Source organism: Myxine glutinosa, chromosome 3 (genome assembly GCF_964187855.1).
Source record: "Myxine glutinosa chromosome 3, kmMyxGlut1.1, whole genome shotgun sequence".
NCBI classification, from domain to species: Eukaryota; Metazoa; Chordata; class Myxini; order Myxiniformes; family Myxinidae; genus Myxine; species Myxine glutinosa.
This window is the reverse complement of record NC_136263.1, coordinates 142,436,680-142,453,569: the sequence shown is the minus strand read 5'-3', so window position 1 is coordinate 142,453,569 and position 16,890 is coordinate 142,436,680. Positions and strand designations below refer to the sequence as shown.

Genomic DNA, 16,890 nt, shown 5'->3' with positions numbered 1-16,890 from the left:
GGACAGAAAGACACAGAGGAGCAGCTGGGTAAGACTGGGTATGGTGGATGCAGAGAGAGACAGGTTTGGGACACAAGATTTTGAGGGAAAGACAGAGTTGAGGCATTCAGCTTTGTCACGTGCAGAGTCAGCTGTGTAGCCGTTTGAGGTAAGGGAGGGAATGGAGTGGAAACAAACACCAGAAACAGATTTGACCAGACGCCATCAGGACTTGGAAGAGGGAGACAGGTTTGAGAGTTGTCTTGAGAGTAGAGAGATATTCTTTCCTGGCTCTCCTGAGGGTAGACACACTTGTTCCGGGCTTTGTGAAAGGAAATGAGATTGCCTTCCGTTGGATTTGCCTTCCAGGAGGCGAAGGCAAATTGTTTCAGGGCAACTGCCTCACCACAAGATTCCGTGTACCATGGACGGGAGGAAGGGTATGACAACTGAAGACAAGATGGGATAAATCTGTGCATGAGAGAGAGCAATTTACTTTGGAAGAATTCCCACGATGAGTTGATGTCAGAGGCAGTAGAGATGGGGAACAGTCCAGATGAAAGATGGCCGCTTGAAGACCGTGCCAGTCGGCCTAAGTGAAATGCCAGACTCGTTGACGCTGAGGAGGCTCTCTGAGGATGGCCAGAGAGATGTCCACTTTAACAGGCATATGGTCAGATGAACCGATTGGAGCAGAAGAAGAGCAGCAGACATTTGCAGGGAAGTTTGTCATAACCAAGTCTGGAAGAGAAGATGCTCCGTTGACTGAGATCGGGGTCGGGAAATTGACAGATTGTGTCAGTCCCAGTTGGTCGCAGAAGTCCTTTGCTGAGGTGCCATGGCTGGTGTGAGAGGTATCCACACCCAGCCAGCTGGCATGATGACAGTTGAAATCACCACATATGAGGAAGAGAGAGTTGGGATGAGTTGATAGAACTTGGTCCATGTTATCAGACAGCGAGATATTTTTGTTGCAATAAGTAATAAATACAGTACAAACTAATTCAAAAATTGACAAAAAATGGTACAGTGAGAAGAGTTATTACCTTGACTTCTCGCAAGTTCATGCATTCATCCCAAGAAAAGAACTTCCTTTTCATCCTGTTAATGAGCAAAGCAAAAAGACATTTCTTTCTTTGAAAGAGAAAAATGTTTCATGAAGTTCACAAAAATTTCCAAAGGCAAAGGCTCAAAACATCAAAGTAGTCAGCTCCAGAAAAGTCTGATGCACAACAGAAAACTCACTTCTTTATCGCAACGAGTTCTCCTGTCTCATTGCTCTTCCCCATCAGTACAGACCCATATGTGCCGTCTCCCAAATGCTTCATTACAGTGAAATGATCCATGACTTTTTGTCACCAAATGGATCATATAGGAAAGGGGGTGCCCTTTTCAAAAGATGATGCTCACATTCCACATCCAGCAAAGCACAGACCCATTGTGAGAGAAAGAGGAAGAATGTCCTGCAACCCACAATACAAATGACAAAACTCACATTTTTTTTTTAGAAATGTTTGACATGACCAACACCTTCATAAGCAAGGCAATTTGAAGAAAATAAAAAATGGGGTGAGAGAGCTGAATAAAAACAGAAGACTTGCTCCATGCATCAATTTAAGCAAAATAACTTCAGTTAAACTTAAGTGATAGCAATGTTTAACTGGACCGGCACTCGGTAGAGAGCATACCCCCGCCAGGCTGAACACTTTACGTTTTGTATCCTACTAGCAGGTCGGATCTGCATTCGGACGGGAATCAAAATCCAATTGGCTTGTTCTTGTCACCTACCCAACTCATCCACCAAGTTTTGTAATTTGTCACCCACAACTTTTTGAGATATCGTACTTTATATCGTTCTTGGCACTATCACTCAATGATATCTCTCTACTCTCAAGACTGAATGGTGAAGAATCACTTTTAAAAAGATTGAAATATTCTCGTATCTGGATCCGGATTTGGATCTTCACCAAAATTGAAACAATTCCTCCTTGTCACACCCCCAACCTGTCCACAAAGTTTTGTCTGAATCCATCCACAACTTTGAGATATCGTGCTATACATCATTTTTTTGCCCTATTACTCAATGATAAAGAATCACTTTAAAAATTTTGTACTTGTCGAATTATGACGTCATAATGGAGGAACCAATGACATCATCATTAACATATTTTATTCCCTATGGAGAGTTCCTTACAATGAGCCATGTCTCATTTTTTTCTATTCAACGCTTTGAGATATAGAGGTGCAAAGTATTTTGGTTTTTCAAAGATGGCTGCCGAACCACGTGACTGATGACGTCATAATTATCATTAAAAAATTATACAGGTGTTGTTCTGTAGTATCTGTACCAAGTTTAAATTAGATCCCTTTAGCCATTCTCAAGCTATAGACCTATTAGACTTTGACCTCTTGACCCAAAAATGTAATCAGTTAATCTTTTCATCATTGTACATACCTGTACCAAGTTTGAATTAGATCACTTCAGCCATTCTCAAGTTATAAACATATTACAGACTTTGACCTTTGACCTCTGGACCCAAAAATCTAATCGGTTCATCTTTAAATCATTCCACATAAGTGTACCAAATTTGGTCAAAATCCCATCACTGGTTCACAAGTTATCGCAGCAACAGTATTTTTTACCTAACATGACCTCTGACCTTTGGCCTCGTGACCCCAAAATCTAATCAGTTCATCTTTACCTCATTATACATACCTTCACCAAGTTTGACTAAGATCTCTTCAGCAATTCTCAAGTTATAGCGGTAGTGAAAAACCTATCACGGAAGGATGGAAGGACAACCTGAAAACATAATGCCTCCGTCGGCGGAGGCATAATAAAAATATATTATAAACCACAAACACATATGATTACCTTTTGAAACAGTCACTACTGCTGGTTAACACTAACGTGAAAGGGAGGAAACTCATGGTGTGTTCAGTTACCAAGCATCTAACTAGTGCTTGCCTAGCTATCCATTCCTTATCAACGGTTTTGAATGGAGTGCTTGCTTGAATGCTCAAGCTTCTTGACGAGCACTCCACAATAAACTTAGTAACTAAACACACTCCCGACATTCTTGAGGGTCGAGCCTAGATCTACTATAATCTATATACGCCAGAGAGGATAATAACATGACCCTTCTTGCCGCTCCTGTGCGGGTTTGGATACTAGTGAAATAAATGGGAACCAAACATATAATGCAACTGTTCTGCTTTAGTAGCCAAAATAATACAAAAGGAATTTTCAAAGTTAGAATTGGTCCATTAAGTCCTTGCGCATATTTGAACTCTTATAACTTTTGACATACACATGGTCAAAACAAACTGTCAATGGCATATTAAAGCATAATTCAACGAGTTTTGTTAATGTTGTTGTTAAGTGAACAATTACCCTGGGTTTCTTGAAGACTTGACATTTTTGTGATCAGTTGTTAAGTTAACCACCACAATTACCGCATTTGAAAGACAGAAAAACCTCAGGAAGTTTGGCAGCATTTCAAAAACAAAATGTATTTTCTTCAAAACAAGATCCTTGGAACTACAAACCAATCAGCCTGCTCCCAATCATCAGACCAGGCCACACTACTCTGGACATGCTGCTTCTGCTGTCTCAATAATGGATGGAGGTCCTCAATGCCAAACAGGAAATCAGAGCTGTTTCCCTTGACATATCTCGTGCCTTCTATATGGTCTGGCACCCCACCCTGCTCTCCACACTTTTTCATATCCATGGAAATCTCTAGGCATGGTTCGCTGACTTCCTCTCCTGTCGTAATCAACGTGTTAGTGCAGGCCCATATGTCATAACAATATTGTTTGTGTTTTTTGTTTGTTAAAATTGATTTAGCAATGGATTCTGCTTCAGAATATTATAGAGATGTAAAAAAAATAGGGTTCCATTTTTTCTTTTACGTCTAATAGGTAGTAATTCGAAGAAATCCAAGATGGCCGCCATAAAATTTGGAAAATACACTTTTGTGCATATCTTTGTATCTAGATATCATATAAACATGAATAATATGTCCTTTTATATGTTTTCAGACCCAAGGAAGCCATTTCTGCCATTGTTTTTACAGAAAAATGCAAGGAAAATAAAATAGTGGACATATACCAGCCAAAGTGGGGTCGGCCGGCATGAAATCGGTTAATTAAGTTTCCACCATCTAGTTAAGGTCTGGTTTTGACTGTGTTGACGAAATGTGAATCTGAATAGTAGTATCTATCTTTGCAGGACCGACGACAGTTCAAGAGTGTCTAGAAAATTACACCTACCTTCAAGATGAGTGACTCACCACCCAGGAAGATTGAGAAGTCAGTAGATTTCGGACTTTGTTTTGTATGCCAAATGGCCATAGGGCAAACAGACTATACAACCTTTGTAACGAAACCAAAACTCTCCTCTGTCGAGAAACTGATGGCAGGTGCTGAGGAACAGTACACGTATGGTGAAACAAAGTTTGCATCATTGAATAGACGTTTGCAATATTCCTCTGCTGAAGAATTGCTCGCAAAAGGTCTCCGCTACCATAAAGCTTGTTACAAAGATGTTACCAATAAGATGCACATTGATCGAGCAAAGGCTAGGTTTGAGAAAGGAACAACATCAGGCAGTGCCGCAGAAATCCGACTGAAAAAGAGAGGACGACCAAGTTCTAGTGATCTAGGGGAAAGCACGTCAACATCCAGAAGGTGTTCCCGAGAACAGACATTTGACGCGCTCAGATGTGTCATATGCCAGGAAGACAGAGGAAGTGAACTACACAATGTGTCAACAAAGAACATGGGACTCCAGATCAGAAACATTGGCCAAGAAACAAGTAATGACAATCTGAAAGTGAGACTGAACAGTGTCATAAGTTCGCCTGACCCATTGCAAGCAGTGGCTGAGGACATGAAATATCATTTACCATGTGTAGTTAAGGCCAAACGTGCTATAGTTAAGACGGAAAAACAAACAGAAACAACCAATGTTAACTTTGGTCAGGTGTTATCAGACCTTGAACTCATTGAAATTGTTGAAACTGCGTTGAATGATACTACTGAAAATGCTGTGCTGAATATGAATGAAATTCATGTAACCTATGTCAATTTACTTAAGGAGCATGACTTTCCGGTCTCAGACAACCATAGTTATAAGCCATACCTGAAACAATTGATCCTAGACAACATTGCCGATGTTCATTTCAGCCGGCCCTCAAACAAAACAAAGCCAGAGCAGATTCTTTCCACAAAGCTCAAAGACCACATGATATCAAGCACAATTACAGCAGACAGCATCAAAGACGATTTTAAAGTACTTTTGCGAGCTGCGAAAATATTGAGGAAAGACATCGCATCTTCCCCAGCATGGAAATTTAATGGAACCTTTGCTGATTACAAGCCACCCCCAATGCTCAACATCTTCTGCAAGCATGCAGTCATGGGAACAAGGAAAGTAGGAAATAGCAACAGGGAGGACTCCATTGGTGTGAGTGCATCATTGTTGGCGCAGCACTTTGTCGGTGCTTATAAATCTGACCGACAGGTATCGTACGAACCAAGAAGCGAGGATGGATCATTCAAACAACGATTTGAAACTCCATTGAGTGTGGGCTTAGCTCTCGACATACACAAAAACACACGATCCAAGGCGCTTGTAGAGAAACTTGCACATCTGGACCTCGCCATCTCCTACAAAAAGGTCATGGAGATTGAGACCAGCATTGCCAACTCCGTACTGAAGCAAATGGAGTCCACCGGAGGCATCTGTCTACCACCATGGTTGGTTCAGGACACGTTCGTCTGGTTTGCCATGGACAACATCGATTTTCTAGAGTCAACTCCTTGCGGGATGAATACCCTTCATGGTACAGCAATTGCGATCTACCAGCCTGTATCACCGGAGAAATCACCCATGATACCACCAATTGAACTTGACCGGTCATCAAAAGCTCAAACGATACATGATGCAGTTGGCTGTAAAACGTTGACCTGCAAGAAGCCAGCACCCGAGAAGAGAAAGAGCGACTGCAAGCTGCTCACATCAAAACCCGAGACAGACAAGAACAAGAAAACCGATATGACCTGGATGATTGGATGCCTGAACTTCGAGGAAGAAGGAGAAGTTGACGTCAAACTCACAGCTCCGGGGACGTGGGGAGCCTTCAATTCCTTGCTATCTTCGTCCAGTGAGAAGACCAATGTTGCTCTCGTTCCTCCGTTGATAAGGTCGCCTCCTACAGACTATGATACACTGTACACGGGTCTGATGAGAGCTCACAACATCACAACTCGTGTTATGGGGAGTGAGGCAATCACAGTCATGACTCTCGATTTGCAGCTATACGACCTGGCGATGAAGCTGTGGGTGGAACGCGAGGACATCAGGAAGCAATTCCTCTTCCGACCTGGTGAGCTACATGTTGTGTTTTGGGCCTTAGCTGCATTAGGAAAATACGTGGAAGGGAGTGGAATTGATCAGGCATGGGTCGAGGCTGGACTTTTCTCGCCAACCACAGTGAGCCAAATACTAAATGGGAGGCACTTGTATCGAGCTCTGGAGGCACACATGGTAACACTGATCGCTTTGTACAACCTGTACTTCCAGAGATTCCTGGCAATGGAACCTGAAGAAAGGGCCTATCTGAACGAGTCATCTGTTCGTCTGGGAGAGGCATATCAGAGAGACATCAGCGGGAGCATGGAGCCAGAGAAGAATCTATGCGACATTCTCAAAAAAACATTGGCCATGATGGAGTCCAGAGATATGACCAAAAAACTGGAACAATTTGAGGTCAGCACAAACAAGATACAGCGCTTCATCCTGAACTACATGAAACAGTTTGAGACTATCCTTCTGTTCATTAGAAGTACAAGACAACGTGATCTGCTGCTGCATATGGAGAGCATCGAGTCTCTCACGAAGTACTTCTTCGCTCACGATCATCTAAACTATGCTCGGTTGCTCCCTCTCTACATTTCAACAATGCAGGAGACTGAAAAGCAGCACCCAGAACTGTGGAGGGAATTCATGAAAGGGAACTTCTGTGTGACAAAAGGATTGGCAGGCTTCACATCAATAGCCCCAGACCATGGCATTGAGCAAGAAAACCGTACACTGAATGTGATTGGAGGAATCGTAGGGATAACTCAAAATGAGAAGGCGCTTGACAAGTTCTTCCTCATTGCACCTGAGCTGTCAAAGTCACTGCACGAGTTTGCGGAGGGATATGGTCTTGGTGAAAACCAGAGCAGAAAACAACACCACGAAATCACGGGGGGAAAGCTTTCCCGGGTGATGAGCCATGCCTCCAAGCTTTCTAGGGTGTTCCGTGAACATGGCGATCCATTTATGGAAGAGGAAGTAGACGAGGTCTACAACCTGCTCACCAAAGAAGTCATGAATGAAAAAGTGTCCAGCGACATCTTAGAGCGCGACGAGATCGGACAACAGATGTTCCAGCAATTTGCCACAGATCGTTTAGCTGAGGGAAAACTTTCTGTGTGGGACAAAATGACGAAAAGAAAACTTCGAACATTCAAGAGTTCGAATGCCACAACAGAAGTGAGATCGGGCGACAAGCTGATCAAAGTCAAAGAAGAGCGAGGATTGTTGCAGAGGTTCATCGTTATCTCACGGAGCCGACCAGAGCTCGACCTGAAAGAATGTATTGGCACCTATGAATTTGGCATCGTTCCACGTTCTTTATTTGCATCTGATGGATCCCTCTTGTTGGCATACGACAAGGCAAAAATCCTTCGTCAACTTGAGCATCTGGCTGAGCCTGAAGAGCAGGATGTACATGATCCACCAGGAGAACCTATTTCGACAGAAATCAATGAGCATCAAGACGCGGGAATTGCCGCTTTGAATGATGCAGCAGCACACGCTGGGGAAGAAACTAATGACCCATCAACTGACTATGAAATCTCAAGCCAAAATTTGCAGGAACCCTCTCAGATCAGCCAAAACCCAGACACAACCACAAGATCAGGAGTGATCAATGAAAACGAGACTACTTCTCGCCATAGAGTGATAATCATTGATGGCATGGCTCTTGTTAACGGGATCTCCAAAACAGAACAAATGATTACATGCAGTGACTTTGCTCAATCGTTCATTGAACGCCTCGAAAATATTGCCGTGCATTATGATGACGTGAGGTTGGTATTCGACCGATACATCGATAACTCACTGAAAGACAAAATGCGCCTAAAAAGGACAAAGGGGAAATCAACATACTATCACGTCAGGGATAGTACATTGATCCAGAAGATTTCACTCAAAGATTTCCTTTCCAATGTGAAGACCAAGGCAGAGCTTACAGAGTACTTGGCTGTGAAGTGTCTATCTTACAGCAAGGCTCATCCAAACAAGTTGAAGAAGTTCATGGTGACATCAGGAACTAAGACCACGGGCAACACTGAAGTTCCAGACAGTCTACTCACGCACAGCCAAGAAGAGGCCGATACACTCTTAATTCTGCATGCTCTCACAGTCGACAAAGATGCAGAAGTTATCATTGATTCGCCAGATACCGATATCTTCCTCCTACTGATTCAGAGATTTCACGATCTACCACCTGCTACGAGGTTTCTCACTGGGAAGGGAAAGTTGAGGAGGAGCATTGCAGTCCAACCTATTCATGGCATGCTAGGAGAGAAACGTGCGTCTGCAATACTTGGATTCCACGCATTCACGGGAAGTGACATGTCTGGAAGGTTCGCTGGCAGGAGCAAGGACTGGTGCTTTAAGGTCTTCATGACATGTGACAACAAGATATGGGAGGCTCTGGAGTCTTTGGGACAAACTGATCCGTCACCAGAAGTGTGTTCCCAGCTGGAACGCTTCGTCTGTCTGCTGTACAAGTCTAAAGTTCACACGAAAGTAAACGAGCTTCGCTGGTTCTTATTCTCCAACCGTGCTGCTGAGGGAGAGAGTCTTCCACCTACCACTGGTTCGCTAAAGTTACACGTTCAGCGAGCACATTATATCGCAATGATATGGAGAAAGGCAGCAGAAAGCCATCCGTCCATTCCATCACCTGTCGAGTATGGTTGGCAGTTACTTTCGGATGATGGGGTTTATGCCCCAAGTCGATGCCTGAATCCTCCAGCCCCAGAAGCAATAATGAATCTCGTGAACTGTGGGTGCAAGAAAGGGTGTATGGGAAGATGTAGCTGTCGCAATAACAATATTCCTTGTACTGAAGTTTGTGGGTGTGTGGGTTACAGTTGTAACAACAAAGCAAACATCAATGAACCGCGTGTGATAGATATGGATGAGGATGAATGAGGCATTCGTTTATGTGATCGTTTATGTTCATTCATCGTTTATGTTTAGGTGTGTGTGTATGTGTGTGCGTGTGTGTGTGTGTGTGTGCGTGTGCGTGTGTGTGTATTCAAAATAAATGTTATCAGTGAAGATTGTTTATTGAATCGATTCTAATTGGGAAATTATACGATCCGATTTCACGACGGCCGTCTCCATTTTGGCTGGTATATTGCCCACTATTTTAATTTCCTTGCATTTTTCTGTAAAAACAATGGCAGATATGGCTTCCTTGGGTCTGAAAACATATAAAAGGACATATTATTCATGTTTATATGATATCTAGATACAAAGATATGCACAAAAGTGTATTTTCCAAATTTTATGGCGGCCATCTTGGATTTCTTCGAATTACTACCTATTAGACGTAAAAGAAAAAATGGAACCCTATTTTTTTTACATCTCTATAATATTCTGAAGCAGAATCCATTGCTAAATCAATTTTAACAAACAAAAAACACGAAATTACTAATCGCCCTAGACTATGTGGCTCTAAATGGAATTCTCTCGTCAACTCTTCCTGTCCAGCCTGGAGTTCCTCAAGGCAGTGTTCTGGGCCGTGCTTTTTATGCCTCCACCAACGAAGTCGCCGGAGGCATTATGTTTTCAGGTTATCAGTCCGGCTGTCTGCACGTCCGTCCGTCCGTCCGTCCGTCCGTCCGTGATAGGTTTTCGTTATCGCGATAACTTGAGAACGGCTAAAGGGATCATAGTCAAACTTGGCACAGTTATGTATAATGAGGTAAAGATGAATTAATTCTGTTTTGGGGTCACGAGGTCAAAGGCCAGGTCAGAGGTCATGTAAGGTAAAAATAGTTACCGCGAAAACTTGTGAACCAGTTATGGGATTCAGACCAAATTTGGTACACTTATGTAGAATGATGTAAAGATGAACTGATTACATTTTGGGGTCAAGAGGTCAAAGACTGTAATAGGTCTATAACTTGAGAACGGCTGAAGTGATCTAATTCAAACAAGGTACAGGTGTGTATAATGTTGCAAAGATTGTCATTAGATTTTAGGGCTATAGGTCAAAGGTCAAAGTCAGTAATAGGTTTATAACTTGAGAATGGCTGAAATGATCCAATTCAAACTTAGTACAGATATCTATAATGTTGTAAAGATTAGATTTTTGGGTGAAAGGTCAAATCTGTAATAAGTGTAACTTGAAAACGGCTGAAGTGATCTAATTCAAACTTGGTACAGGTATGTATAATATTGTAAAGATTATGTGATTCGATTTTGGGGTCAAAGGTCAAAGGTCAAATCTGTAATAGGTCTTTACCTTGAGAACAGCTGAAGTGATCTAATTCAAACTTGGTACAGGTTTGTATAATGTTGAAAAGATTAAGCGATTCAATTTTGGGGCCATAGGTCAAAGGTCAGTCTGTAATACGTTGATAACTTGAAAATGGCTGAAGCGATCCAATTCAAATTTGGTACAGGTATGTATAATGATGTAACGATTACATGATTATAATTTGTCAAGAGGTCAATGGTTAAATGTCAAAATCTGTAATAGGTCTATAACTTATGAATGGCTAAAGGGATCCAAATCAAACCTGGTACAGATATGTATAATGATGTAAAGATTAATTGATTAGATTTTGGGGGAACTGAGGTCAAAGGCCAAAGGTCAGAGGTCATGTCAGGTAAAAATGTGAGCACTTGTGAACAGCTGAATGGATTTCAATTAAAATTTGGTACAGGTATGTACAATGATATAAACAAGAACTGATTAAATTTTGGGGTCAATAGGTCAGAGGTCATGTCACATAAAAAGGTGCTAACTTGGGCACAGCTGAATGGATTTAAATCAAACTTGATACCACTATTATAATGATGCAATAATGTGGGAAAAGGCACATCAGTCGACGACGAGACGTCGAAGAGTGCCGTTCTAGTTCTGGTCTACATTAACGGTTTCTCGGACTCTGCAAAATCCTCTCGATCTCTTTGCTGATGACTCCATTCTCTGCCGCTCCATATCTCAACCTTCAGATGCAGCCTCTTCACTCTCTGCAGACCTGGATAAAATCACAAACTGGTCAAACAAGTGGCACGTCTTTCAATCCTGACAAATCTCACACTCTCACTATGTCCCTCCGAAAAGACCGTCTGGAAAACCCTCCCATCTCAACAATCCTCTCGAAGAAGTTCTGTCATTCAAGGTTTTGGATCTCACTATCTGCCATAATCTTTCCTGGGAAAACATTTCATTTCCAAGCTGGCCTCCAAAGCCAGTCACCGACTGCGCTCCGCCCATCGTGTGAAGTCCTTCCTTGGCACAACTGAGCTTCTCACCACATACAAAGCTTTCGTCCACAGCTTGATGGAGTACTGCTCTTCCCTCTGGGCTGGTGCTCCTGCCCCACACCTGGCTCAGCTTCACACTGCAGAAACCAAAGCTTTCAGAATCGTTGGTATCTCAAGTGATGAAGCTGATTCTAAGGGCCTTTCACTCTCTCACCGCAAGCAGGTTAGTGGTCTTTCTGTCTTCAACCGACTCCTCTGAGGCCTAGCTCCCCTGTTTTGTCTGTGCTCTGTCCCCCAAATATTCCTGCAGGACACACAAGGTCTTGCAGCAACCCTCTTCTGGTGAAGCTGCCAAAATCAAGACTCTATGCTCACCTTCACTCTTTCATTCCTCTTTTGGTTTTTTTCCCCACCTCTGGAACAAACTCCCACATTCGCTCCAATCCCACTCCTCCCTCCAGGTCTTCAAAACAGCTGTTCACCACTATCTCATATCTTCCCCCATCAAAAACCTTGATCTTTTCTACCCCTGTCAATCCACCCCAAATCCACCTTCAAATTCTGTTTTCTTTCCTGAAAGTCCTTGTAGTGTCCATCTTGTTTATCCTGTGTACCCCACCCCAGCCGTCTCCCTTCCACAGATCTCCCGATGTCTCTGTTCTCTACTGTTGTTGTGCTTCCCTCTCTCTCCCTCGTGTCTCCCACTCCTTGTTATAAGTTCTATGTGTTAGCTCTGACACAAGTCTCGACTTAGTATCCAAAAAAACATAAAAAAAGACCAAAAATCAATTTCTGGTATAAAGCCAATTTCCAAAATCCAATGCCTGGTGTAAAGAAGAAGAAGACCAATTCTTTAGCATCTTCAGATGCATAGGGTTGCAGAAGCAGTTTCCTAGGCTATTGGGCACAATTCTGGATGGGTCGCCACCCCGCCGCACAATACTCAAAACGGCTCATTTTTCCCAGTCATCTGCTACTCATTTTTCTGACCTTGGAAAGATGACAGGCTGAGTCAACCCACCTCGTGTTAAATCAACGACGTGACAGGGGCATGAACTCAGGACCCTGAGATGTCAAACCAGTCACCTTAACTGTCAGACCAACACCAGGCTTCCAAAAAGACTCTCTAAAAATCAATGTCTGATGTAAAGAGACTCACCAAAAATGAAAGCTGTTGTTTACTTTTCAAAACCACATTCTTGGGATGAACATAGGGCTAAGATCACAAAGGCAAATCATGAAATGACTCAGCCGCAACTGGAGAATGTTTTTAACAAGTTGGAAAATCAGATTGAATCACAAAAGATGGCGATTATGTTTAAAACCTAAAAAGTTTAACAGTATTGAGCAAAACCTTTATGATTATGCTTTCATTTACCGTTTATAGTTTGTTTCTTTCTATCACGTGCATATCAAGGGTTATAAAAGTTCAAATGTTTGATGTTGCGCCAACCTGGATGTGGAATGATAAAATAAAACAAAAAAGGGTAGAAAAGTGAATAACTTGTGCAATTGAAAAGAAAACGTTTTTCTGATGCTGAAAAGTCATCAACGATACCAAAAAGGAAATACAAATGAGAAAACAAGGCTTTTCAAACTTGACACCATGTTTACAGATTGGCGTTCAACATCAAGTGATGCATCACAAATTCACAACACTTTCAAACACCATGACACGATAATTTGGCAAGTGCACCACAAACCTCCAGGCTTATAAGAAGCACATTGACGTCAATAGATTCACAACTGGGTAGTATGTCAGCAATAAGGACAACTGTGCATAGTTCACATAACCGAAGCATAAGCTAACAATATTCTTCTTCTTCTTTACAAGGGGTGAGGTGCAATGGTACCAATATTCGGTCCTGCCTTACCCACGTTACTCGTCCACTTCCCTCTGTTCATTCTCCAACCACCCTCACCTCATTGATGCCCCTCCTCACACAATGTTCCAATCTAAGCCACGGTCTACCTCTTTGTCTCCTACCTTGCTTCCCATAAGCAAGGTAATACAACAACAACAGGCATTTTAAGGCCATTTTCCCTGCCAGAGCGGGGGTTAACCTTGCGGTCCCCATGACAATCTTCTCCATTTTGCCCTATTTTCTGCATCTCTCCTTGTTAACCCCCTTGCCCGCATTTCTTCTTCCACCATCTTTGGCCGAGTCTTTCGCGGTCTTCCCCGTCCTCTACTTCCTTCTACATTCATTTCCATCACTCTTCTCAACCAGTCACTTTCATCCTTCCTCAACACATGACCAAACCATCTCAACCTGTTCCTCTTCACAGCATCAATCACAGGATCCATCACAACTTCCAAGGAGTTGCAACATAATCAGAATAAAAGAGGGAAACGGGATACCAATCTTCGTCGCCCCCTCTCCCTCAATCTACCTCTTTTGCTCTAGCGAAAGCTTTACACCTGAAACATCAGCTCTTCCTTGCTTTCCACGACGGACGGCACACTTCCATCAACAATTTGTCCATTCTATCCACCAATCTACCTGTTCACCAACGCATACCGACACGAACCTTCACGATTACGAGTTTTCAATTCCACATTTCCACTTACAATTTGCTAAGTGGTGTGTGAGCTCCGCCAGCCGCTTCTGTCTCATTTGTGAGCATGTGAGATGGCAATTATTTTCGTTTTGGGCAGAAGAGGGTGTGTGTGGGGGGATGTGGGGTGAGGGGGACATGAAAGGGGGAGTAATCTGGAAATTGAAGCACGTGCATCAACATCTGACAGCAACATCATATGTATGGTGGATCGCAGGATAGCTCAGCGCTGATGTCTTCGCCTGTGAGCTGTCTGGTCCTGAGTTCGATCCTTGTCTGGTCCTGAGAGCATCATTGCTGGGAGTGCTGGTGTGCCACTGTTTCCAGGAAGCTTGTGTACTCATTTTGCTGATCTCGGAAGGATGACAGCCTGTATTATTCAAACGGCACGACAGGGGCTCCAACTCAAGACCCGGAGACCTTAAGCCAACCACCTAAACCGTTAAGTTAAGGCAACACCAGGCTTCCTAAAGTAAGTAATCACATGTTAATCAGAATTGGAATCACTCGGTTAGTTAAGAGTTGAAAACACGAACACGTCGATACAAGGGAAGCACAACATTAAAATAAATAAATAAATAAGATAGTCGCTTTTTAAAATTGACTTATTTATAAAATCTCATATTGATGATGAGGGCATCAACTTTAATTCACACAAGTGGCAAAAAAGAGATGGAAATTACCATGTCGATTACTCCTAATCGTGCAAAACAAGGCAATTCACACGGGCCCAAAAAACAACAACAACAACAACAACACCTTTAGAATTACTGCTGTGTCGCTGTGAACTGTAAACCGCAACCGCTACCACTACTGTACTTGTCTAATTCCCTCAATTCTTCCCACATACATAGTGTCTGGGGAACGTGTTTGGCTCGTCTTTCACGAACCTGTTGGCCAGGCCTGACGTTCAACTGAGAGCAATAGGAGTTTAATTTTGTTCAGGATGCCGGCGATGACTCGCTTACTAATCCCAAAAGACACCGCGGGATCTTTAACATCCATCAGCTAAGGCTAGGAGAGGGGACACACACCCCAGCACACACCGACGCAACACGTGACTGCGAAGCACCAATCAGACACTTCGTAGTCGGATCGAGAATCGAACCCACAACTCGCATAACCCATAACTCATTAAGTGTTGGATAAAGGAGCGACAAATCGGCACGAGTTTCACTTTACCTCAGGCCTTTGACGAAAACTGCCAGCAGTTGCGTCCAGCGTCGTCCAAGTTAACAAGCAAGCAGCAACGCGGAACTGTACTTCAGGACAAACCATAGCAACGTACCGTCATGACGTCATGCGTTTACGTTACGTCCTTGTGGTTGTTGTTTTTACTCCTGCGATTGGGTTAAAATCACACATACTATATAAATTGCACTCGTGTACGAAGGAAACGGTCCAGTTTGGCATTTTAAATATGAAATAGGTAAAAGCTAGAAACGAATAAAACCCTATATAATTACCTTTTATAACCCTCCAGAATTACCCTTTAGCTTTAGAACCCTTCCGAATTACCCTTTAGAATGACCCTTTAGAATGACCATTTAGAACCCTTTAAAATTGCCCTTTATAATTACCCTTTAGGATCACACTTTAGAATGACCCTTTAAGTTTAAAACCTTTATAATTACCCTTTAGAATCACACTTTAGAATGGCCCTTTATGTTTAAACCCTTTATAATTACCCTTAAGGATCACACTTTAGAATGACCCTTTAAGTTTAAAACCTTTATAATTACCCTTTAGAATTACAATTTAGAACCCTTTAAAATTACCCTTAATAATTACCCTTTAGAATCACACTTTAGAATGACCCTTTAAATTTAAACCCTTTATAATTACCCTTTAGAATTACCCATTAGAATTACCCTTGAGAACCCTCTTGAATCACCCCCTTGAAACCATCATAATTACCCTTTAGAAGCCTGTAGAATTAAATACGGTGGGTTAGAAAGGTTATTCTTCGTCATTTTTAAAGGCCAGACAGACGTACATAGATAGCCAAGCAGCTTCACTTCTCAAAACCAGAACAATGCGACTGTGTCGCCAATATGCCTCCGCATAGTCTCACAACGGGTAGATGCCATCACTCTGCATATGTATGGGTGGGGGATCACGTTTGTGAACTTTGGTGTTGATTGGATAAGGTTATTTTTTCTATCCAAAATGGCTGCCAAACCACGTGACCTATGACATCATCATTTTCAAACTATATGCAACAGTGCTGTTAGATGATATTTGTAAAATTTCGCATTGATAGGGTGAGCGGTTTCAGAGATATAATTATTTAATATATCCCTTCAATCCAATATGGCTGCCAAACCTTGTGACCTATGATGTCATAAATTTAATATTAATAATAATAATAATAATTCATTTATTTTGTATAGCGCTTTTCATGAAGCCCAAAGGCACTTTGACAGAGTGCAAAACATAATGCATAACAAAACATGAAAACAACAATTGCAAAAAGACAAGAATCAATAGGGAAATATTTAAAGCAAAAGGAGGGAGAAGGAGAAGTGATAGTCAGGGGTTAAATGCTGTGGGTTGAATGTTGAATGCAGTGCTGAACAGGTGGGTCTTGAGTGATGTTTTGAATGTGGTGAGTGAGGAGGAGTCTCTGATGGTGTGAGGTAGTGAGTTCCAGAGGGTGGGAGCAGCGATGGAGAAGGCCCTGTCCCCCCAGGATCTGAATTTGGTCCGGATGGGGGGGGGGTCAGGAGGTTGGTACCAGCAGAGCGGAGGTTGCGGGTGGGAGTGTGTCTGGAGAGGAGGTC

General features: G+C 42.5%; 1 protein-coding gene across 6 annotated transcripts in view; it reads right to left on the bottom strand.

Annotated features, from left to right (window-relative positions):
- The window catches only part of LOC137423152 (serine/threonine-protein kinase MAK), a 47,734-nt gene extending 32,319 nt beyond the window's left edge, over positions 1–15,415 (bottom strand). Inside the window, exons 1-3 of one of the 6 annotated variants that reach the window (XR_013622881.1) lie at positions 15,290–15,411; positions 1,225–1,442; positions 1,026–1,080 (exon numbers count right to left, since the gene is read on the bottom strand). Coding sequence is in view for 5 of the 6 variants with exons in the window: in XM_068109988.2 (XP_067966089.1) it covers positions 1,026–1,080; positions 1,225–1,325 (156 nt within the window). In the remaining variant the exon portion in view is untranslated. Of the gene's footprint in view, positions 1–1,025; positions 1,081–1,224; positions 1,443–2,695; positions 2,794–14,997; positions 15,019–15,289 lie in introns of those variants that run through there. The other 5 variants (XM_068109988.2, XM_068109992.2, XM_068109990.2 and 2 more) reach the window with 5 other exon arrangements.
- Between the last annotated feature and the right edge of the window lie 1,475 nt (positions 15,416–16,890).